The sequence below is a fragment of the Gouania willdenowi genome, chromosome 5 (genome assembly GCF_900634775.1).
Source record: "Gouania willdenowi chromosome 5, fGouWil2.1, whole genome shotgun sequence".
Taxonomy (NCBI): Eukaryota; Metazoa; Chordata; class Actinopteri; order Blenniiformes; family Gobiesocidae; genus Gouania; species Gouania willdenowi.
The window spans coordinates 23,709,372-23,733,849 of record NC_041048.1 but is presented as its reverse complement, the minus strand read 5'-3'; the positions used below and the strand labels follow the sequence as shown (position 1 = coordinate 23,733,849).

General features: G+C 41.5%; 2 protein-coding genes across 4 annotated transcripts in view; one reads left to right on the top strand and one right to left on the bottom strand.

Moving 5' to 3' along the window:
- per3 (period circadian clock 3) overlaps nucleotides 1–16,093 on the top strand; it is a 21,817-nt gene extending 5,724 nt beyond the window's left edge. Inside the window, exons 2-23 of one of the 3 annotated variants that reach the window (XR_003674142.1) lie at nucleotides 1,273–1,645; nucleotides 2,387–2,547; nucleotides 2,655–2,773; nucleotides 2,972–3,170; nucleotides 4,146–4,197; nucleotides 5,202–5,359; nucleotides 5,560–5,638; nucleotides 5,747–5,853; nucleotides 6,053–6,209; nucleotides 6,339–6,447; nucleotides 8,540–8,668; nucleotides 8,765–8,873; nucleotides 8,976–9,087; nucleotides 9,185–9,318; nucleotides 9,399–9,554; nucleotides 9,647–9,898; nucleotides 9,985–10,841; nucleotides 10,921–11,107; nucleotides 11,263–11,449; nucleotides 12,075–12,225; nucleotides 13,697–14,311; nucleotides 15,469–16,093. Coding sequence is in view for 2 of the 3 variants with exons in the window: in XM_028448059.1 (XP_028303860.1) it covers nucleotides 1,407–1,645; nucleotides 2,387–2,547; nucleotides 2,655–2,773; nucleotides 2,972–3,170; nucleotides 4,146–4,197; nucleotides 5,202–5,359; nucleotides 5,560–5,638; nucleotides 5,747–5,853; nucleotides 6,053–6,209; nucleotides 6,339–6,447; nucleotides 8,540–8,668; nucleotides 8,765–8,873; nucleotides 8,976–9,087; nucleotides 9,185–9,318; nucleotides 9,399–9,554; nucleotides 9,647–9,898; nucleotides 9,985–10,841; nucleotides 10,921–11,107; nucleotides 11,263–11,449; nucleotides 12,075–12,225; nucleotides 13,697–13,807 (3,765 nt within the window). In the remaining variant the exon portion in view is untranslated. Of the gene's footprint in view, nucleotides 1–1,272; nucleotides 1,646–2,386; nucleotides 2,548–2,654; nucleotides 2,774–2,971; nucleotides 3,171–4,145; nucleotides 4,198–5,201; nucleotides 5,360–5,559; nucleotides 5,639–5,746; nucleotides 5,854–6,052; nucleotides 6,210–6,338; nucleotides 6,448–8,539; nucleotides 8,669–8,764; nucleotides 8,874–8,975; nucleotides 9,088–9,184; nucleotides 9,319–9,398; nucleotides 9,555–9,646; nucleotides 9,899–9,984; nucleotides 10,842–10,920; nucleotides 11,108–11,262; nucleotides 11,450–12,074; nucleotides 12,226–13,696 lie in introns of all 3 variants that reach the window. The other 2 variants (XM_028448060.1, XM_028448059.1) reach the window with 2 other exon arrangements.
- Nucleotides 15,548–24,478, bottom strand: LOC114464031 (matrix remodeling-associated protein 8-like). Its single transcript, XM_028448061.1, has 12 exons — nucleotides 24,192–24,478; nucleotides 23,669–23,695; nucleotides 23,268–23,573; nucleotides 22,345–22,446; nucleotides 19,917–20,050; nucleotides 19,670–19,849; nucleotides 18,843–18,984; nucleotides 16,078–16,236; nucleotides 15,977–16,001; nucleotides 15,831–15,904; nucleotides 15,685–15,756; nucleotides 15,548–15,610 (listed from the first exon to the last, which is right to left on the bottom strand). Exons 1-12 carry the CDS (start codon nucleotides 24,241–24,243, stop codon nucleotides 15,588–15,590), a joined length of 1,296 nt encoding a protein of 431 aa, XP_028303862.1. The 5' UTR covers nucleotides 24,244–24,478; the 3' UTR covers nucleotides 15,548–15,587.

Genomic DNA, 24,478 nt, shown 5'->3' with positions numbered 1-24,478 from the left:
AAAGAAAGCTAAATCAAGCTGTTAAAATCAGCTGTTCTTTGCCCATTCTATTCCTAATGTGAAAGTAGCCCCTCTGACCATTATGTTCTATTTATGATGAGGTTTCCTAAACACACACACACACTTGTCATAAGATATTATTATTATTCCCTTTATTTGATATGGACATCACAAATACATTATTTACTAGGAGTGTGACGATATCGCGATACGGCGATATCACAATATTTTTTCGCACGATCGATTATCGATATGCTCGCGCTAAATATCGATTATCGTAGATTGATTTCTGACCAATATGTCAATAATCGCAGTATCGTCATATCGTGAGATAATCGTTATCGTGAGCTTTGTATTGTATCGTATTGTGAGGTACCCAGAGGTTCCCACCTCTATTATTTACCCAGATTTATTGTTTTGAATGTGTTAGCACATGTGCTAATTTACAGCACCTGTCCACAGGAGGCTTTTAAAAAGGTTAAAAGTAACAGAAATAATAAGAAAGTAAGGAGGAAATATGCACCGCACAAACATTACAAAAAGAAAAGCAATATTCAAATAGGGCTGCAACTAACGACTATTTTAATAGTCGACTAGTCATCGGTTATTGAAACGATTACTCGACTAATGTGACAGATTTTTTATTGTGTCAAGGGTGAAATGCTCCTAGACTAGGGATGGGCGATTTAGACTAAAAATGTATCCCGATAATTTCTGGTATTTATCACGGTAACGATAAAAATTACAATAAATAAAATCAAAAATAGATAAATAAAACTATTTCCAACTTAAAGTGTAAACAGGTTCTTTACAAACACATTAAAATGAATACATCATCATTAGAATCTGCTTCAGTAATAGCATTTACACATTAAAAAAAGCTTATTATTCTTGACAAAAGATTTGGAGGAAATTTGTCCAGTGGAACAAGGTTTTTAGGAGCATTCATTGATAAATTGAGGGTGTGTCCATTGTTGAAAGTATTGTCACTCGTATTATTCAGGACAGAGTTATTTTTATTTATTGGTTTCAATTTTGAAAAAATTAAAATGTTGCCAATATAATCTCTGGTCTGTTTCTTTTAGTCTCCTTTATTTATGTTTTTATTGACACCTTTAAGGCAGCGTTGCTTACTGTTGATGGGTTCATATTTACAGATGTTTTTGATTCCTCTGGTGAGAATTAATTCAAGCAGAGTTGTAAATTCTTCTGCCAGTCGTGTTCTTGCATGTTTTGTTTTATCCCTTTTTTTAAATCTTTTTTCTCTAACAGTGTCAAAGACGAAGCATCACACCCAGCGTTATATGAAGCTTCAGATCCATTGTATCCACATGGAATCCATGACTTCTCTTGAACATATTTATTTAGACGCTTACCAACCGCTGTGACTGGTTCTACTACTACTGATGTGTGACCAAAGTGTGGTGATGCCAAGAGGTGACAGCAGTCCAGATGGGGAGGAGCTTGTGTTGCCATCGGCAGCAGCAGCGGTCAGAGGAGCGGAGGGACAGGAGGAGAGCACAGCCTCCAGTGGGGAAGTTGGACAGGAAGACGAGGAGATGACCAGCAGTTCACATGACCTCTCTTCCTCGACCAATCACAGTCCTGGAAGTGCCATGGGATCCACATCTGCATCAACCAAGAGGTATACGCGTAATTGTGTGGGCACTGACCGTAGGATTCAAGTTGTACAGTTCTGACCCGAGATGTCCTAAAATTACATGTTTCATCTTAAAAATAATTGGTCACAGCATGAAGTAACAGCACATCCTTGTAGATAGAATCAACAAGTTTGCAACTCAATTTTTCATGTTCTTGTGGCTGTGACCTTTATCAGTTTTGTTGTTTTTCCCTCCAAGAGATCACGTTTGCTTAGATTATCATTAACAAACAAGATCAAAACTAGAGCAGTCCATGCTAAAGCTTGGAATAGTCAACAACGAGCAGGAGAGTCATTCTGAACCAAAGTCAAAAACCCCTTAACTACAAACTAATATAAAGTAAGTTACTTTTTATCTGCAACCATTGTCATAAACAAATGCTCAGGGTTTAAGATTGTGTTTCCTCTCATTACTCATTAGTGTAAATAACAAAAACATTATTTTGACATTAGTTTGTATACAATCAGATGCAATACAAAGTGATAAAAGCAATGAAGAGTAGAAAAATTGGTATTAAATTTCCCAATAAACCTTTCAAACAAACCCTGCATCAGTTCATTTAAATGTATTAAGTGATTGTTTTTCTGTATAGTCCTCCCACTCTTCTTACTGCACAGACTAAAACATGTCTTGTTTGGAGCCATTTACCGTAATGAGTTTTGTGTGTGCGCAGGAATGTGTGTGACCTCAAGGTCCTAAATGTAATTGTGTCTGTGATTGTGCAGCAGTGAGCATGCAGATGGGGACAAAGGCCACACCCACCAAGAGCTGATGGTTACAGTTGCTGAAATGAAAAAGAGACTTCCTTCAGACAAACGCAGCCGCAGTAAGCCGCGCACCGTGGAGGCTCTGCATTACGCTCTCAACTGTGTTAAGCAAGTGCAAGGTAACCAAACACGCCAGTGTCACTGAAGTCCAATAATGTGTGGATACTCCTTTTTTTTCGAGGCCTCGCGTCATTTGGAGCTGTTTTAAGACTGTTTTCCCATGTAGCCAACAGTGAGTACTACAAACTGCTGATGCAAAATGGACAGGATGAGAGGAGGGATGTTACTGTTTGCACCCTGGAAGAGCTGGAGAGAGTCACCTCTGAACACACCATGAAAAATACGGTACATATAAAACTCTCACACACACAGTTAAAATATGTCATTGTGCGCCTTTAAACATTTCTCTGTCGGCTAATTCTGTTCCAAAGATGCAAAAACCTCGGCATTGAATGGGGTGAGGTGCGAGTGTGTGCATATTATCTTTGTGTGTGTGTGACTTGGCTTGCGTGTGTGCGTGCGGCTCTCTTTTTCTGCATGTAGGACTCCTTCGTTGTGGTTTTCTCCCTATCAAGCGGACGCGTGCTCCATGCCTCAGAGCAGGCTCCCAGCATCCTTTGCTGCAAAAGGAAGTTTCTGGAGTCGGCAAAGTTTGTGGAGTTGCTCTTCCACCAAGATGTGAATGTCTTCTACTCGCACACGGCACAGCCTCATCTGCCACCTTGGACCAATTCACACACAGGTGTGAACAATGACACTTTTTAAAATTTCAGTCTTTTAAAAAGAAAAAATCATTAGCTGTTATTTTACTGAAAGTTAATTCATTTACACAAAAGAGAATATGCTGTGTGGTAGTAGTAGTGTCTTGTTGTTATGTATATTATGGGTTTCACATGGATGATATGAATGAATGAAATGTACTAATGATTCTGTCTGTTGGTAAACAAGGAGGGTATTAGGTTTTTAAGATTCGTAATAAATGTATTAAATTCGGGGCTTTCAAAGTGAGGGACACTGAAGGCCCCATTAGAGACTAAATATACACTTGTGGCCCACCACATTCACACAAACACACACACATTTTAAACCAAAATATTTAAACGTCTTAAAATGTGTGCACACATTTTAAACACCCATATTAATATTAAATGGTCTACATTTGTACGTTTTTGGGGGTGAATCAGGAATCTGTGATCAAAACAATCTCTGTTTATTCCTCTTCTGACACACCGGATGCTGTACTTCAACGCCCGTCATTGCGCACACATACTTTGCAGTGTGCGGGGGAAAAACAAAAAACACTTCCCAGACATGTTATGCATCCACTTCCCATAATGCATCATCAGTTGACGCCAAGCCTGCAACTGTTTGAATTAACCTCCAATTATTGGATGCGAGTAATGTGCGTTAAAGTTATCGGCATTCATAAGATAATCTGGCAACATTTTGATTGTGCTTCATCATCTGAGGGATTTTATTGTTTTGCTAACTATTTCAACTTGAGTTTGAGCTTTAGATGAGGCTATTGGAAGTCCTAAAGTTCCAGGAAACCATTTTTTTTCCTGCAGAAAGTTGACCTTTTTTTCTTGTTCATTTTTTTTCTTCATTTTTTTGACTTCTTGCGTTTGTACTTGCGACAATGTAATACCATGTTGTCTTCTATTTTAAGTGGATTTCTATGCCTCACAATGCGTTGCTCTTTTTTCTTCCCATGCAGCGGGGGTCCTGTTTGACTGTGCCCAGGTCAAGTCTTTCTTCTGCAGAATCAGGTGTGTATGTGTATTTAACACAAAATCACCTTTGTCTTCATCTCAAGGTTTGACCAGAAGATGACGGCTGCAAAGTACAGCTAAAAGTCAGATTTTAGGTTTTCTTAGAAACCCCAGCAAGATTTCTAAATTGACATTTTCCATTTATAATTGAGGGAACTTTTACACGGATGCCAATAATATTTCAGGCGAACAGTGCCAACTGCCAAGTAAAATGGTAATTGGCTGTTTCCTGTTTAAATTTTTGTATGCATCTACATAGAATACAAAATATCCTAGGGTTGCACAAACTGTGTGGTCTTGATTCCTTTAAATGATGAATGTGTGCTCGACCGAACAAGAGGGAATGTTTGCCAGTTGGGTGTTTTTTGTGAGTTGAGCTCAGTTGGAATATTAGAAGCGGTTATAAAGGTTATTTTACAGTGAGTTTATTGTATTTTATTGGATGAATACATACACTATTTCCATTCCTGTCTACTTCCGTCCTGCCAATGCTCTATTACAAACCACAAGCAGTACCAGCTTAAAAAAAAAACAAAAGTGTTGAGTTATATCTTCCTGCATTTAAAATCTCCAGTATGAGAATTGTTTTTATTTAATTTATTGTGGTTATTTTTTAGGGTCTAATAGTTGTTGTTTGTTCTTTGTTTTATTAATTTGTAGAATATTACGGTTAAAATGTATGTAACCCATTTGTTAATAATTAATGGGTCAGTTTTTCTCATACCACCTGTTGCTGACTATTGTTGAAGTAATATCACTTCATCAAGCCTTTTCTAACATTCCACACTACATAATAAGTAATTAAAGTTTGTATGATTCGTGATGATACACGAATCAGAAGTTAAAAAGTTATTTTTGGACACCCTAACCTGTAATAAATAACTGGCAAGTATCCAAACCACCACTTTTGAAATTCAGAGATGCTACTTGTAGCCATGTGTGACTTTTTTGCCGTTTTTTCATGTGAAACGTGTATCTATAATCTGCCCTTTTTTTTTAAGGGGCGGGAAAGACCGTGACGGCGAGATGCGCTACAACCCCTTCAGAATAACTCCTTACTTGCTGAAAGTCCAAGGGACTGGCCGACCAGGCTGTAATGCGGAGGAGGAGGAGCCGTGCTGTCTGGCACTAGCAGAACGAATCATCTCTGGATACGAGGGTATGTCAAGAACTCCTTTAAACTACGCACAAGTATCACATTTTTCCCTTGCTAATAGTTCCATTCAGGTAATGACAAGCCCACTGTTTACAAATTAGTTTTTTTTGTTTGCCTTGCACATTATATGCTCTTTGTTTGCTGACGCACCCAAGTCAATAAGTAAATAATATATTGTGAATTGCACAATGTTTTTTTTGCAGCGCCTCGAATCCCAATGGACAAGCGCATTTTTACTACAACACACTCTCCAGGCTGTGTGTTCCTGGAAGTCGATGACAGGTCAGTCTTCATTCAAACAGCTACACAATCTGTTTGCATTATGGGGGAAAAAAGGCTGTTCACTGTATATGTTGAAAAGCAATGATTTTTACTAATGTCTTTCTACAGGGCGGTGCCTTTGCTAGGTTACCTTCCTCAGGATCTGATTGGCACTTCGTTGCTCACTCACATTCACCCTGAAGACCGTCCCCTCTTGCTGTCCATGCACCGTAAAGGTGGGGACAAACAAGTCAAAAATCTGTGATTAGGGCAAACCTGAATGAGTTTTTGGTCTATTTGATTTCATTTGACAATTTATGTTGTACAATCTGTTGATTCTGGGGAAAAAGTTGTTCTTCATGGTAAAGAATTGAAGTCACCCACATGTTGTTGTACGGTAATTTCTAAGTTTTCTTGTTTTGCTCACATTTGCAGTGCTGAAGTATGCAGGCCAGTCGCCATTTGAACACTCTCCAGTACGCTTGCAATGTCAAAATGGGGACTTTATCACTCTGGACACCAGCTGGTCCAGCTTCATCAACCCCTGGAGCCGCAAAGTGGCCTTCATCATCGGACGGCATAAAGTCAGAACGTACGTAAAACAGAAGCACATAGCAGTTTAAGCACCGTATTTGTCTTTGGTAATGATCCAGTAAAAGAAAAGTACCAAACCATCGATAAGCTGATGCTAAAGCTGATGTCACTATGCTGTTTTTTGCAGGAGTCCTCTGAATGAGGATGTGTTTGCTGCTCGAGCGAAGAAGATTGTTCCTGTTACTTATGAGGAAATTAAAGATCTCCAAGCAAAGATCTATAAGCTTTTCCTGCAGGTTAATATCACTTTCACATGTCCTTTAAAACACTCATTGACACAATTAGACAGATTACACAAATTTGCTCAGCAGAGGGTTAGGGTTAGGGTTTTCCCTTTAACATTGTGCAGACATTGTCTTGCTGCCAGACTAGTCAATTAATTGCATTACAAAAATGCATCCCATCTTCTGAAAATAGAAGCGTGCTGCTCGTGCCACGTACCGGTATGGCATGCTGTCTCGGGGCACCTGCCTTTAAAGGGCCCATGTTACGCTAAATCAACTTTTCTGTGCTTTAAACATCATAAAAGTGCCATTTTTTTTTTTTCATTGATTCCCTAAATCATTAGTTAGAGGGTGATTTGCTCCTTTCTTACTGCAGGGCGAGCCCAAACACCTCGCTCCAATTTGATGACGCGTTCCCACTTTGATGACGAATTTGACGCGGCACTGAGCTGGAGAAGCCGCGCCTCCAGGAAGCTCTCTGCCGTGATTGACATGCCCATGAAGGTGAGCATTTGAGCGTCCTTCGCACAGTGCTATGTATGTATTTTCTACAGTTTATGTATGTACCGGTGAACGCCCCGCCCCCACGCTCTGTCTCCTGTTTATAAAACAGCATGAGCTCGGCTAAGGAGTGGGTGGGAGGAGGGCGGGTCGTCCTCTGGCCCTACGTCACCGTGCGGGGAGGAGGACGTCAGTGTCCTGTCTATAGACACGCACACTCATGAATATGCATAAGTAGGCCACAAATCAACCCGTTTGTGTAGAGTTGATCAGAAAGTGACTTTTCAGAGGCTAAAACTATGGCGAGTTTGGGAAAATAAACCTCAAATACTATGTTTTTGGAGTTCTTAGAACAAATGGAGATGGGTGAAAAATAGAATGACATGGGACCTTTAGCGATTGCCGGGCTCACTGTGCAAGAGCAAAGGTGGTATGGGGCTCCTCTGGGGGCTTGGCCAGTGTTCCGGCTTGGTGGCTGGTGGAGGATGGCCCGGGGGTGCTGCCGCAATCCCAGGAAATACTGCCGCCGCTGCTGCCTCTGGACCGGTTCCCTCTGGGCCTTGGGTTCAGCCTCTGCTGGCTCTGGGCCCGGCCACTGGCAGGCGCCCACTAGCTGCGGGGGGTGGATGCTGGTGTGGGGTAGAGGGGTTTGCATGGCGGGGTGCGTTGGGCCCCTGGCCCCTAAGTCTTGCTCTGGTGTGGAGGGTCCCGCTTCTAGGCCTGGGGGGGTAGGGGATGCTTATAGTAGCATGCCTGGGGAATTGGGATAAGCTTCTATTGAGCCTTACTTTAGACACGTTCATCCCAACATCAGTTCATGGTGTAAGCACCTTCACTCTCCCTCCACGGCCCCATCATTATACTTTAGCAGGGGGTTGTGTCACCCTCTTTAATCCCTCCACTGGACTGGTTCATGAGATTACACTCCACAACACAATATGCACAATAGCACATTATACTTTCAGTACAACCGAAATAGCTTTGTGTCAATCACTCCATCTATTGTCCCGCCCTAACTCCCTCTTCCTGTTTCTTTCCCCCTCACCAATGTGTAAGAGTGCCCTCTCTTTTTTGTGTCTTTCCCTCTAATAAAGTTTTGCTTACCCTTCCTTAGGTAGGGCTGGTGACGGTCACCGTGAAGCAATACAATAAATGCATTTGTTTCATTGCAATAATAAAACATGCATAGCTGTCATAAAAAGATTGCTCTACATGTAGTGATGACCTTCGACAACATGTGCAGACATTGTAAAAAAAAAAAGAAAAAAGTGTGATTCATAAAACGATACGTAAAAAAAAAAAAGATTGTTGCAGTTGTTTACAGTAGATTACTATCAGTGACTTCATGTCCATATGTGAGAATAAGGAGCCACATTAATTACATTCATCAGCAACAGATGATATTATAGGATGTAATCCTTAGTGGAAAGAGTTGCTGTAATCACATCTAAATGGCATACACCTGTGGCATTCATGCAAACATAGAGAGACACTGTAATAAACTTCATTTAGGATATTGGTGCTAATTACTGTTTTCAACTCCCACTTTTTTGTCATCTTAAGTTTTTCAAGTAATTCCTGTTTTTCTTTTGTTCCTCTGCAGCCAGTCCACAACAATGGCTCCAGTGGTTATGGAAGTTTGGGAAGCAACGGCTCTCATGAGCACTACATCAGTGTTGCTTCTTCCAGCGACAGCAATGGCAACCTGTGGGAGGACTCGCACCGGGAACCGGTGAGACACCACTGAGAGATCTGCTAATTTAAAGAACATCAGCACCAGCTTCATTTTCTAAAATGCTAATTTACTTTTTATGCATGTGTGTTGCAGATGACTTTGCAGCAGATCTGTGCTCATGTCAACAGAGTGAAGAGAGGGGGTCAGCAGGCATATTTGGACTCCAGCCACAAAAACCCTATTTTTAGCAAACCTGCCACAGGTGATCAAGTTACATAGAACCATAAAATCTGATTAGGGAAAAAGAAGATAATATGACTTTGAAGGATAGTTTGTCTAGCTAAAATGTTTTTTTTTTCCACAGCAACTATTCCCCTAACAGCCTCCAGTCCTGAGGTCAGAGAGCAGGAAGAAAGCAGGAAGCAAACTCACATTCCCTCCTACCAGCAAATTAACTGTGTGGACAACATCATTAGGTGTTAGAATCTACAATCACTCTGACATCAACGTTAGTTCATTTACTGTAGCATAGACAATGAATGATTTGTTTTTGTGTGTCTTTGTCTGCTCCAGGTATTTAGAGAGCTGCACAGGTTCAGTTCTGAAGAGAAAGAGTGAATTTCGATCCCTAGGCTCTTCCTCATCCTCTACCTCAGAAGATGACAAGCCTGTGGGATCCGCTCATGTAGCACAGGCTGCTCCAGAAGGTATCAAAACATACAATCACAGTGTATCATTTTATATTTAGCACCTTCTTTCTAAGTAAAAACTTCTGTGTCCTCCTCAGTGGTCGTGTTGAACAGTGAGGTGTCTTTGGGTCCTGCAGCTCCTACTGTAGTTGGAACTCCTTTAACAGACATCACTATGTCCACCAAGGCAATGAGTGTTGTGTCAAGTCATTCTTACAGCAGCACAATTGTTCATGTGCCGCAGCCTGAGTCAGGTACAAAAGCATTGACTGAACATTGTGGGTATTATATTTGGTACGAGCACACACAGGTTTTGCTCATGTTAGATGTACCTACTCTCCCACAGAGGCTACAGCACTGGAGGATGCCCCAATGGGCAGTGAGCCCACTGATGCTGCCCCAACCCTGGTCCGTCCCACCCCAAGTCCCGCCCCAGAAGAGCTAAGGTTTATCGGCCTCACCAAGGAAGTCCTGTCGGCTCACACCCAGAAGGAGGAGCAGGAGTACGTGGATCGCTTCCGACATCGTATCCTTCAGAGCCCTTACAGCTCCTATCTGCAGCTGGACAACAGCTCCATGGCTCACTCCCATCACCCAGGTAAAACACTTTTGGGAAGATGATTAATTGAAAAAGCCAAAAAATGTATCATTTGGTGTGTGTTTGACCTGTACTTTTCATCTTAGGAGACCACTTTCGTCCACCCAGCGGTGGAGGTTGGAATTGCTCTAGAAAAGGAAAAACAAGACACAAGAGACCCAAACCTCGGCGATCATCAGACAGCTACGCTTCCCCACCAGGCCCCTCTCGGCGTGTCCCTGACTCCTCCTGGCCCTCCTCAGAGTCCTCCCAGCCACAGATTGGGGCCCCCTACAACCAAACGTCCTCAGTTCAGATGCCGTTCTTTTCTTCTTTTGAGAAGCCTGATCTGGAACAATCACCCAGACCACAGCAGCCACTAGGACCAACCTCTGTGGCACTGCAGCCTCCTGAGCAGCTTAGCTACAACTTCAACATCATGCAAACTGCTCAAAGCATGCTAGGCATGCAATCAGTTCAAATGGAGCCCATTCAGAATATCCAGAACTTTTCCACCCTGCAGTCAATGGCTCCAATACAGAACTTTAACCCTTACATGACTCCAGTCATGGCTGTCATCCTGCCAAACTTTCCCACATTCACTCCAGGTTTTCCATCCATTTATCCACCATCTATTCCCACCTTACTGCCTCAGGCACCCATCACAATGACAGGTTACACCCAATGCAGCGCTCCCTTTTCACAGCATCAGTTCCAAGCTGGAACACTTCCTGTCCCACAAGCTCAAACATCTCCAGGCCTTCTGCTGTGCTCACCGAAGCCGAGCTCCTCTGTGGGGGACGAAGAGGAGGCTGCTGGTCCTCGGGCTTTATTCTCCAGCTCTCGTTCCAGCTCTCCGCTGCAGCTCAACTTGCTGCAGGAAGAATTGCCCAAACCAAGCGAATGGAAGAGTAGCACAGGGCACAACCTTGCTGAGAGCCTCCATGAACAACATGCCAATGAGGCAAGTGATGCTACTGATTTATTTCACATCAGGACTTGTGATGTAGTTAACATCTGACCTTAAAACTTGCTTTGCACAGGGGGATGCTCCCAGTGAATCTGGCAACCACGATGCTCAATCAACATCCAGTGAGCTGCTCGACCTGCTGCTGCAGGAAGACGCCAGGTCAGGCACGGGGTCCAATGCCTCAGGGTCTGGATCAGGAGAGTCTGGAAGATCGCTGGGATCTGGGTCTGGATCCAATGGAACCTCCACCTCTCACACTAGTAAGAAGACAAATTAAACTGTTTTTGTTGTAGGATATAGTTTGAATGTACTAATTAAGTAAAATAGTTAATCTACTGCCTGGAGCTCCTGTTGATCACACCAGGAAGAATATTCAGTCACTGATGCAGAGCTTTGTCTCCTTTACTGCTTCCAGGCAGCAGCAACAGCAGCAAATACTTTGCCAGCAACGATTCTTCAGACACGTCACGTAAAGCTCGTAAGACACAGGACGCACCAGCAGAGCACCAACGCAGCTTTGAGACTCAGGTGGAGAAAAGTCTGTGGAGCATGATCCAGCACACACCTGAGCGCGTCATGATGACATACCAGATCTGCACAAGGTACATTCTCACACACCTGCATAAGCACACACACACACCTTTGGTTTTCTGGAAGCTCGTGTCCAAATGTTTGGAAGTTGTTGATGGAAATGAGACCCTAAAGTCGATATGCTACAGAGGTCCTTCAGAACACTGCAGTAACTCTTCAAATCTGAATGGTGTCTTTAAATTACTGTGATTTAGAGGGAAAACCAAACGTATTATCTCTTTGAACATTGACAACTTATGCAAAATAATTTCTTGATTGCCCTTTTTTGCTCACTTGTTGAATCTCCTATGTAGCTTTAATTCCATAGCGCGATTTAACAATTGAGATTTAGCTTTTTAAAAACAGCCAATGGATTGATCTTTTTACATGTAGTTCTTTAAGCAGGATGTTCTGTCTAATAAAATTAAATAAATAAAATCAGTTTTAAAAGGTCAGGGTTTCCCCGAAAGAAAAGGTCAAAAGAAGTGACTGACAGCATTGGATAAACTGATTGTGCTCAATACAACATCAGCCAATAAATATAATATATTATTATTATAACATCAGCTAATTATAAACAACTGTTTTATTTCACCATAAAGTATAACATTTGCTTGTTTATGTTTTTGGAATAATCTTTTCCGTCCTGCGTCATAGGGACCAGAATAAGGTGTTGGCAGAAGATCGGGAGAAGCTCCAAGTGCTGCAGCCACTGCAGCCGTGGTTCACCCAGGAGCAACAGGAGGAGCTAGCTGAGGTTCATCCATGGATCCAGCAGCACACCATCCCACAGGAAATAGACACACAGGTACCCCAGGGATATGCTCCACATACTGTGTCCTATCCTTTCAAATTGAGCTCTCATCATCTGTGTCAAGTAGAATTAGTATTTGTTATTAAACAAATGCAGCTTCCAGCCTCCAGCCAAGTTGTTTTTGGTGCAACGTTTATGTTTATAAGGTAAAAATGCAATCCAAGTTTATTTTGAGCTATGAGAATGCTCCTCATGTTAGTTTGTTTCTTCCACATGAAACCTAAATACACAGGCATGCCAAATTCCTGCCCATTCATTCAACAACACCAACCTAAATTAGGAATTAGTCACAATTGATTCGATAAGTTTGTCCCACAACATTTTCACTTCCGATACGATACCGATATAGCAGCCTTGGGGCGCGCTGTGCTCTTGGTGCCACGGGCCTGCTCGGTTGAGCTGGGGGGAATGGGTTCACTTCGGTCTGCATGTCATCTGAGCTGTAGGATGTTCTCCTTCTGATTCTCTGTCCACTTTGGTCACTACACCGGCACAGCTGTTTTTACTCTTAGCAGCATCATTTTATACTTAGTGCAATAAACAATGGCTTTCCTTTTAATCTTATTTGTCTTACCCTCCCAAACTCCCTTTCCCTTGTATTTCCCCCATCACACAGGTATACCACTGCCATCCCTTTTTATATGTTTTTCCTTCTAATAAAGACTTGTTTACCCTTCCCCAGGGAGCGCTGGTGACAGTCGCAAATATGCAAAAGAATAAACATATTGTTTCATTTAATTTAAATTTTGTAAGAACAAAACATGCATTGATTTTGCAAAAGGTTTACACTTCTTAGTATTTACCCTAGACCAGTGGTTCCCAACCAGGGGTACTTGATCACATTTCAGGGGTTACACAGAAACATTTGTCAGTTTAAATTCTAACATTATAGGACACATTTTTACAAGCAAACAGACATTTTTCTCATCCATAAATTCTGGCACAACTTTTTGAAATACATCAAAAGTTGAAGTTATGTTGGACCAGATGCAGGAATGGTTTTAAACGAGCTTGCTGACACTAATATAAGATGGATAACATGAAAAAGGGGTATGACAGAAAGAATAAGGGGTACATGGGACAAAAAGGTTGAGAAAGACTGCCTTAGACGACATGCAGACATGGTGGGGAGAAAAAAGGCTGAGATAATCCGATACCGGTTTTCTTCTTTTTTGGGAGTATACAGTATGATCGATATACAATATTAATCATGAAATGGGACACCCTTATAATTCCATAGTTATTGTTTTAAAGGTGTTGTAACATTGGCCCAGAGCAGTGTAGCCTATCACTGCCATTGGTCACACACAGTTGGGGACTTACATTTTCAAGCTTATGCCCTGTAAATAGCTAAAGGCACGGCTGTTATATCCTTTATATAATGTTTGCTAATGGCATTTCCCTCCTGCAAAATCCACCCTGATGTGTATTTCTATTCATAATAGTAAGATTCCTCTCCTTACAGGGTTGTGTGAGCTGTTGTTCAGCGGCAGGGCAAGCACCCTCTCCTTCCCCACCCATCCCAGACAGCTCATCACTTCAAGAGGACCCCACCGAAACAGCATTCTACACCTAAAGAACATGTAGCCCTCAGACATTCAGCCCTCAGCCCACAGCACAGTCAGAACCCTCATAAAATCCCATTGTCTCATCTGACCAATCCGGAGAAAGGGATCCTGTGCTTTTGTCTCAGTTCAGTAAACTTTGTGACATTAAAAACTGGACCATAGGAAGAGGAGATGGAAGCTGGGCCTTTCATTGATGTTTTCCTCAGTCATCGTCACGTGACTGCATGGTGGACCATGGTATGCCTCCCTTCACTTCGCATGCAGATCCATACGCGAGACTGTATGGATCCTTCAGTGCCCTAAGGGACCAGGTGCTTGAAATCTGATGATCTGTTTACCGTTTCTTTTGAACAAGAGCACTTTGGACACACTTGAGCAGCGTGGTATTGTGAAGTAACAAAGACTGTTATCAGAGAACAGCATGTGCAGCAGTGTGATGTAATGACTTACCACCAATGGTAGATGTTGGAGGGAGACGAGGACAAAGACTCAGCTGCCGCTTTGTTTATAAGGTCAGAGTTACATCTTGTAAGTTGTTATGTTAGTGTATTTCTCTGATTCCTTCTGTTGTTTTGACTCTAAAACTAAAGCAGGTGTTTTGGTGATATAAGGTTTCAGTAAGTGCTACAACACAAGCACATCCCTTTATGTTTCTTTGGCCCCATATCCATACCTGGTCATAGCTTCATGATACCCGTCACATGACCTCAGAATCTAAATGGACACAGATTGGCTCAAAATGTCCAGCTTTGCGTTTATTGAATGAGTTGAATCTGTTCGGTGTTTTTGTGTGTGTGTGACTGACTGAGCCATTGGCTTTTGTTTTGTTGTCTCACCTTTCCTTGTACGTTCTTCACTTTCATCAGATTGCTGCTTAGCCTGTGAATGTGCGTGTGCAAGTTGCTTTCGACAGCGCAGGACTGACCAGGGTTTTCTAAGATTTGTAGAGTGAACGTACAGAACCAAGTGTTTTATAGAAAAGCTACACTAAACAAACTTCAGTGTATAAAAATGAAAAAGCCATCATCTTGACTTCAGGGATTGTTTTTTTGTGAAACAAAAGAATGAATAAACGAGCGATGATCTAAATGTACAAAACCAATTCAGCTTGTCTTCAGTGACGCATAAAACACACAAACCCAGAGAAGTATTTAAAACGCCCGCCGGCTCCAGGTGTTACTGTATTTATGCAGAGACTCAAAGGATTATTTCACAATATGTGATAAACTGTGTTTATTGTGTAGCATTAAGAAATAAGCTGAATCAAAGCAAATGATACAGTACAGTTTCAGGACAGATGCTTTGAACATGTTTTAATGGAGACTATTTACAAAGTTACAGCATTAAAATTAAACCCTTCACCCAGTACTGCTTCAATTGTGAGACGGATTAAAGAAGCTGAAGCTGAACCTCGTTGGTACATCTTTAGGTGCGTAAGGAGAAGAAAAGAAGAAAAAGTGATAGTGTCACAGCATATGGATTTTATAGGATAGAATTCACCCTCATGGTGGCGCCACGACTCTGTGCACAAGTTTCAAGAAGAGAACAAATAAAATCAAAACAAAAAAAAACTGTCTCTGATGATTGATAAGAACCTGCCAACACTGTCACTCCAGAGTTTGGACTGATTTCAAATGGTTTCATTGTATTTTCTCTTCTGCCATGACAGGAGGCCATGAGGGTTGTGTTAGTATTGGAGTGCAGCCTCAGGACCAGCCAGAGACTTCAGTCTCACTGCTCTCTTTCTCTCTCTCTCTCTCTCTCTCTCTCTCTCTTTCTCTCATCCTCTCACTTTGAGAACTTCTGCATCTCTGCAATGAGAAAATGAGTGTGAGGAACACAGCAGCAGATGAATCATGGCAGCTGATCTCTCACACGTGCCCACCTTTGTCAAGATCGATGACTTTGGGTTGAGTGTTGACGTCGGACTTCTCTTTGAGCAGGTTGTTCTTGTAGTCTGGAGGCAGGAGGAACATTCACTTTATCCATGTTTAATGAGAGGCTTTGTATTTACTCTAACTTTGAACTCACCCAATCTCTCGCACGCATTCATCTCAGAAACGTCCATTTCAAACTCATCTGATCCGCTGTGATTTCGACTGGACCTTTAACATCAAGACGACACATCAGCATGTGTGTGTATGTTTATGGGATCTTGTGTGAACATGTGCACCCACCTCATTGATGTCTGAGTGTTAAATTCTGGAAAAAAAGAAACCGTGGTCTGATTAAAAATAGTAAATCATCCAAAGTCAAATCTTGGAGCTGCAGGTCTTGCCTTTATTTTGATGCCGCCGTGTGACAAGAATGATGATGAGGATGGTGAACATCAGCAGCAGGAGGGAGGTGAGGACGTAGCCCAGTGGCAGTAGAAAGTGATGCCTCTGGTCGGGCAGGATGACGTTGATGACTTGGGGGGGCTCGGGCTTTGTGCTATCTGAGAAGTCAGGAGAGATGTAGTAGTAAGCACGTGTTCATCCAGGTTCTCTGTAACATCAGTCTGAACATCTTCATAGTATCATGACTCTGGTCAGTGCGGCTGCTTTTAAACTTTTCTACGAAACAATTTTATGAGTTTTTCAGTAAGAATTATAGTGGCCTCGCAGCAATGAATGTGGGCCAGTCAATAATGAGCAAAACAAGACAGGAGCTGATGGAGTTTAAAGGCAGATTTCACAGAGGAATTAAAGAGGTTTAACCTTTTTAACAAGTATCAACATTTTCTGTACTGAACTTTTTGAAAGCTGTCAAAGTCATTTATTAAGACAAAAAATTAAAAAAATACACATTTCATCTAGACAACATGGAGATTTTGTTCTTAATGATTCGTTGGTTCCGTGAGTGAAAAACTGATGTTTGAAAATACCATTTTTGCATTTACGGCAATTGTTTACGAGAGCCAATTGTTCAACGTACTATAAAACATCCAGGGTTTTTTTTTTAGTATAAAAGTCTGATATTTTCTAAAAGTTTCTTTTTTTTTTTTTTTTTTTTTTAACTTTGAAAATGTATTGAACAAAAATTAGCAATTACCGGTATATGTTTACAACACCATTTACAGTCAAAATATTTGAGGCACATTCGGCTCCATTTTCTGATAAATTAAAAATCTGTGTTGATTGTGTTGGAGAGTCTGAAGATGTGCTGTGAGATATGTTTAATAAGTTTTAAAGTTTTTGATCAAAACAGAGTGATGGATTTCATATTTTGCAGTAGGTTAAAATGTACAAAAGTTTTTGTCTGTATTGGGGTTACAGTTTAGTGAAAGTTATAAACCTGTAGCACATTTGTTTGATTGGTTGTGAATTTTCTAAATTTTGATTTATCCAGGCTTGCTGTAGCACCATCTTTAGAACCACCTGGCATGGAACTGGACCTTTGTGCAAAATTTGATAATTGTTTCCTTAGAAAAAGAAAAAGAAGAATATACAGGATAACAATATAGGCTCCTTGCAGCCTAACCTAAACTTTAAGATTACATTTATTTTTGGGTGGGTGGTACTATAAGTTTATAACCTAAAGGAAACTGCTCATAATTAGTGATTTGGCATGAGGTGACATTAAATTCTACCATGTGGAAAAGGCTGAGGATGAAGAAACATTCAGCATTATGGAAAGAATTGTGCGTAGCAGCTGTAGACTCTAAACTTCACATATTTGGGCCAAAATCCGATCCAGGCAGAGCCCTGCTGTGATTTACTTTTCCTGGCAGTAAAACACAGAAAAGCAATGAGAGTGAGACGAGTGCAGGAAGAACAGAGTATAGGGCTGCCAAGGGAGGGGAAGGAGATGATGGGATGTTTCTCAGGAGGCCATTTTGTAGAAAAGACTGACAGAAAAACTATCACTTTTTCTCCTGAAACACAACATTCAGCTCAGACAACAGAACTTGTGTCTTGCAGCCATCCTCCTACGTCTCAAACTGTACACAGAACTATCTGACTCTGCAGGAAGGGAAGCGTTGACCTACATCTTGTTTTTCCTACTTCATCAACAAACTCCTTGCCCACATCCAGCTTCCCCCGCCTCCCTGTTCTCTGTTTTGAACCTCTTGCTGCCTAAAAAATGTTGTTTTTTCTATTGAGGTTTTACCAGATGTACCTGATCACTTGGAGAGATCTTTTCAGTGGTTTTGCTTTGACTGTTGAATATACAGTAAATTTGTAGTAATGTTGTGGCTGTTATTAAAACAACATTGTAAGCATCTTTTTCTATAAATCTGAAGGCAAAATGATAGAAATGTGAGTTTAAAGGAACATTTAGAAAAGATTGGGGAATCTTCAAAGGTTGTGGGAAATAAAGACAGAAGAAGAAGGCGGGTCCACAAAGACTGAAGACTCTGCAGAATGCCAGACATGAGCCACTGTGTCAACAGTAGAGCAGACAGTCACAGAGGGCAGAACAGATAGCAGCACAGAAGTCTATAATGGACAACTATACAGTCTCTTTAAACGTACGAGTCTGCAGGATTCCCATGGAAAAGACATTACTGAGTGGAAGTGCCAGATTCCCCTGAAATGAAATCGTCCTCTTGACACACGCACAGTCGCATCCACATGGATTTCACATCTTAGAACTTCCGCCTGTGAGTTTCCCCTCATCCATCTGCTATTATCGACTATTAACGACTGGAAAAACAGACACGTGTGCCACAAACTGTCATTGTTGAAGAATTTCACAGGCAGCTGGCTGGCTCTCCATCATGCCACTTTAGTTCCTCTGACCATTTCCCTTTTTTACCCTCTCCTCTCTTTTATCCTCCTCTGATGTGCACAAAGTGTGGGAATGTTTGAAGCTTAGCAAAAAAAATGGAATTCAGAGAAGAACAACAGAAAGATGAAGCAGGGATGAAAGTGGACTGAGATTAAAAGACAGAAGCCCACACACTCAGATGTGAGGGAACACACAAAGAAGAGTGGTGTGTGAGCGGTGCTGGGTGTGTGTGTGTATGATTTCCAGGGCCTGGCCCCAAACCAGCTGACTCTGCAATGAAATGTGCAGAAAAACACGAGACATGGGATTCTTTCTGTGTGTGTGTTTTACCTTTTTCCTCACTGGGCAATGCTTTGGATGGGGAGGTACTCTGGACAACAGGATGCTCCACAGTCAGCTGAAACACTCTCCTCTCGTGCAGACCACAGTAGTGATGATGGAGGTGGCATGAATACGTCCCCTGGTCAATAGGCTGAGGAAAACACACACGCGCACACGTGTAACACTGTATGACATACAAACACACAGATTTATCCCTGACCTTTGATCCCACAAAAAAAACAACCCACACACAGAAGTAAATCCCGCTAAAAAATCCAACAAAAACACAGAAAATGACAGAAAACTACTAGAAAAAGAAAGAAAACCAAAATAAACAAAAATACTTCAAGAAACACAAAATAACAGAAAAATACACAAAAAACAGCAAGAAGGGCAAAATGACTCCAAGAAACATACAGAAAAATACATAAAGTAACTCCAAAAACACACATGATGACTAGAAATAGATAACTGAAAAATATGCAAACGCTCATGACACACTCAGCAACAAAAATAGAAAAAAAATAACGGAAAGATATATAAAATGACAACAAAAATATGCAAAAATGACTCCAAAAACATACAAAACAACAACACATTACAGAAAAACACATAAAACAACAACAAAAACCTTATTTGTTCTTTCCTGTTTTAATGCTCAGATTGGTCATTATTCTAAATCCTGACACCTGTGTTTATAATGTGGCTGTTGCAGCAGATAATAACATTTTGGTGATAAAAGTTCAACTCTGAGTTGAAGTGTGTAATTAGTGAGCAGTGTGTGTGTGAAGTTTTATTGTTTCAATTATTGTTAGACTGCATCATTGCTCACCCACCTGTAGATCTGATATGGTGAGGGAGAAGTCTCCCTCTGTGAATGCTTGGTTGCTGATGTTCATTTTTCTCTGAAAGAACAAAGGTCCATAGCTGCGTTGCTCCCCAGAGGCGTACAGGTCAACCAGCCGGTCAGCCAGGTCATGCCTGACTCCAGGTGACTGGCGGTCCCAGTGGACCACCTGAAGTCCAATAAGAAAGGAAGCAAAATAACAGTAGTAAACATGATGAAGCAGATCTGCTGCTCACCTGCTGGTCCTCCTCCTCATTGCTCCAGTCTGTCCACACAGTGCGTCTGTTGACACACGGCAGCACCACAGTGCTCCCCAGCAACACCACGTACACAGCCTTTTGTCCGTCCCAGAAACGCTGCTCCTTACGCCCTTTAAGGAAAAATGTTTTTAAAGATAAACCACGTTGTTTGTACGGTAACGTATAGTTGAAGTTTTATACATAATTTGTCATTATCTGTCATTAGCATGAATGAAGTGTCATGGTGGCTGTCGTTAAGTGTCGTTCGCTAAATGATGACACCTTTCGCTAAATTATGACACCTTTAGAGCTATGTTGGCATTGGCCCTGGAGGCTGTATCTTTAAACAACAGTCGTTTCCATTTTTTCACATTACTTTCAGTTAGTCACCGGCCATACCATTTCTTGCCCCGTACGAGTGCTCTATTGTATTGAATGACACTTAATGGCCACGGTTACATGATGTTTTTTCATTCGGAATTAGTTATTCCGAATTAAATCATTTGGAATTAAAGTGTTGTGCTTTATGTTTACGTGGAAATAGTAATTCTCGTATTGAGGTTTACATGGAAAACCGGTTTATATGGCTTTGGTTAATTGTGTTTTAGGTCTGGGGGTTGGGAAGGCTCTGATTGGACAGGACGTATCACGTCAATCATGTCTATCGGGAGAAACACACAACAAACCTTTTATTGTCGGCTGTGACACAGAAGATCACACATGAGAACTGTTTTCACCTTTATTTCGATTGTAGTTTTGAAGCAACAGCTGGACAATAACACACTCTGGTCCACGGAGCAAAAGGGAGATATAAACTAATCACCAGTAAATAAAGCCCAGTAACACTCTGGAAAACAATAACCAGTAATAAATGGTTGCTCCCTCTAACAAATGTTACAATGATAAACTTGGTGATACTACAGCCTGTTCAGCAGTATGGGGACGCATTTACTCCACCTCCGGGTCTGAGTATCACCCGTCCGATGAAGCCGTTTGCTGATCTCTGTGTGATACAGTGACGCGCAGTCAGGGGAGGCAAGGTAGGCAGTGCCTACCCAAGGGTGATAAGATATTTTGATTATTTGTTTTAATTATAATATAATTATAAATTATTTATTTTTCAATTTCCAATAGCCTACAGTACCTATAAGTTTGTGTCAGCATTTTGTGCTTTTCATAGCCCAAATCGCTTCTCAAAAGCACATTGCTGCTCTGCCTCTGGCCCCATAGCGTGTTTTTATATATTTGCGCATGCGCAGTCAGTTCCCCAAGATGAAAACCATTTACGTAAAAAGGCAGCTCTCTACGCTGCCTTTGGACGTAACCGCGCTATGCTTTATGCAATACGTAAGTTCACAGTGCATTAGTGAATTAAAATCATGTGACCACTGCTGCTACGTTCTCTAGCTAGTGGGCAGGATAACACTACAGTCAGGATGACAGCACTAGAGACAATAAAAAACCTTTTTTTTGAGGAAAAACGACAGCTTTTAAAAGATGGGAGACCAACACCTGAGCTACCAGACCTTCAGCAAAGGTAAGGTCAGAAAATTGTTTGTATTTTCTACAGTAAATGGAACAAAAGGAAGATTTGACTTTGTGGATGCTCCTCACTGAGGCTGTTCTGAGTTTTTGTTGTTGTCATTTTCTCTGTGTTTCCAACACAAACAACAGATGTGCTGCCGTGTCATGAGATATATCTTGTTGGGAGAGTATGGAGGCTTTATTAAATAATTGTTTATGTTTCTTTATGATGTTGATTTTGTTCGATGGCCAAATGCTTGTTCATGTGGATCTTGTTGGGTTTTTTCTTATTATGATTTTTATATTTTGATAAGCACATTGAGATGACTTTGTTGTAAATTGCGCTATACAAACAAAGTTGAATTTAATTGAATTGAACTAACACTTGCCAGCAGAATCATATGAAATTGTCATTGGTGGTCTCAATTTGGAACGCCCTGCCTACCCAACTGTAGTGCTCACGGCACGTCACTGGTGTGATAGGTCTATGTGTCCTTGTTAATTTCCGTGCCGCCATGTTGGATCAACCAGCGCGTCATCGCCGCAAATCGCACATGCGTTTTGTTAACTGTCTACAAGAAAAGAGGAATTATTTAATTCGGAATTAAAAAAAACAGAATAAACCAGCCACCTAATTCGGAATTAAGGTTATTTCAGAATTAAATTAGCATGAGAAATTAAGTGTTTACAAGGTTAAAAAGGAATGAACTTTTATTCAGTTTTAAAGAGGAATTAAAGCTCCCATGGAAACGTGGCCAATTTGACAGCCTTCATGACAACTTATATATGCTAATGACAGGTGTCATGTCATAATTATGACAGCGTAATGTCAGCCTTTATGTATAAAACCTCAAGTACAGTGTTACCGTTTGTACAGTAGAGAGTAAAATGGGACACATACTGGATTTGGTGACGTTGAGCTGAACCCTCACAGTCTCGTACAGGTGGCAGTAGAGATGGTGAAGGTTACACGAGTACAGACCTTTGTCAGTCATCCTCACATCTGTGCTCACAGAAAACAAATACATCACTTTGGAAACAGTATCAGAGGATATATGAGGATATGCATTCATCATAAAACACCAGCTTTTCCTGAACAGGTTTTCAGTTAGTTAACATTCCTATTATCCTCAAATATTACCAACACATTTTACCTTTGGAGTCAGTCTGACCCCATGGTTATTTACTTCCAGAAAATTATTTTCAGAAAAATTTTGACCAAGTTTTTGTGTCAGTCACAAACATAAAAACAAAAAAAACATAAATAACCACTTGATAATGTAACATTGACCTGTTCTCTAGCGCCACCATCAGGACAAACTTTTAAACAAGAATTAATGTATCTTGAATAGTTTTCATCAACTTTGCACCTGCAGGCGTGGGGATGTAAGGTCACACATGGAACCCAAGAGGAACACCAATGTGTGCAATATGTGTTTAATGCATTGAAAAAAAATGTCATCTTAATCAATTGCACCTGTAAAATTTGAAAAAGTCATGAAATATGAAGCAAAAAAAGTCACTGATTAATTTTTCAATTATTAACATTGAATGGGGTCAAAGTGACCCCAAGGATAATAGGAGGGTGAACTTGGTGCACTCTGTACAAGACATACAATCACTGCCAGGAGCATGGAGTCGCCTCAAGGCTAGGCATCTATGTCAATGATCATGTGCATGCGTGTGTGTGTGTGTGTGTGTGTGTGTGTGTGTGTGTGTGCGTGTGTGTGTGTGTGTGTGTGTGTGTGTGTGTGTGTGTGTGTGTGTGTGTGTGTGTGTGTGTGTGTGTGTGTGCGTGTGTGTGCGTGTGTGTGTGCATGTGACCTTTGATGACCAGGGAGAAGTTTCCCTCCTTGAAGGCCTTGGGGCTGAGGCTGACTCTTCCCATGTTGTAGGAGTTGTAGATCCTATGCTCTCCAGCTGAGAACATGTCCACCACCCTCTCCATGGCGTAGTCCGGCTCAGCTCGGTACATGTCCCAGTGGACCACCCTCTGTCTGTCCCTCACCCTGTCCCTGGTCCACACCATGCGGCCGCTCATGCACTGCAGCACCATGCTGGAGCCAGCCGGAGCGCTCAGATTGTAACCTGCAACCACCACACTGCTGCTGCTGTCGGACTGGCACCACACTGCAGGACACACACCAACAAAGAACTCTAACACACGCACACACACTCAGATATAATTTATGTCACACTGTAGAGGCAATGAGAGAGGAAAGTACCTGCTGAGAAGAAGCAGACCACAGGGACTGAAAGAAGAACAGAAGACATGATGAGAGCGTTAAGTGCTTAAACAGAGTGTAACATATGCCTCTGAGGTGGACTGATGCACTTGTGGCTCCAGTAGACATCACAACAGTGGCTCTGATAACAGGAATTACGGTTCAGAAATGTAAGGTCCAAAAACAATCTTCATGTGCTGCAGCTGTGAAGTGAATAACACTCATCCTAAAAGAATGTGGAGCTCAACACTGAGTCTGGCTTTAATACCAGCCTCAATGTGGTCAACAGACCCTCGACTATCTCACTGTACACATAAGTCTGCTGAAATACTGAACATAGGATTGTCATTTGTAGAATTTGAGATGAACAAAAAGAGGAAAACAGCCAAACTTTAAGTTCAATTCTAAAACCAGGTGATTTCTACAGCCATAATATTAATGCCTGCATGCATACTTCAAGTATAAAGATGTTTTTAAAAATAAAAAAAAAAGGTAAAAGAGGATTTGGCTGCTGTTTACTTACAGTAGACCCAGAGCAGAGCCTGGAAAACAATGTCCTGCCTCCTCCTCCACATGTTGACAGTGTGAAGCTCAGATGTTGGAGCTTGTTGTCTGGCAGACAGTCCACAGCATGACTAACTTTGGTCTGAGAGTCTCTCTGTACAGAAACAAGCAGCTCTCGGTCGAGTCAGATTCCAGCACTGAACCAGTACATCACACCTAAACGTCTTAAAGTCCAAAACAGAACCAAGAGAGCATCAGACAGAGCCAAAGCAGTCTGGAAATGAAACCTGACACCAGCTTGTGTTC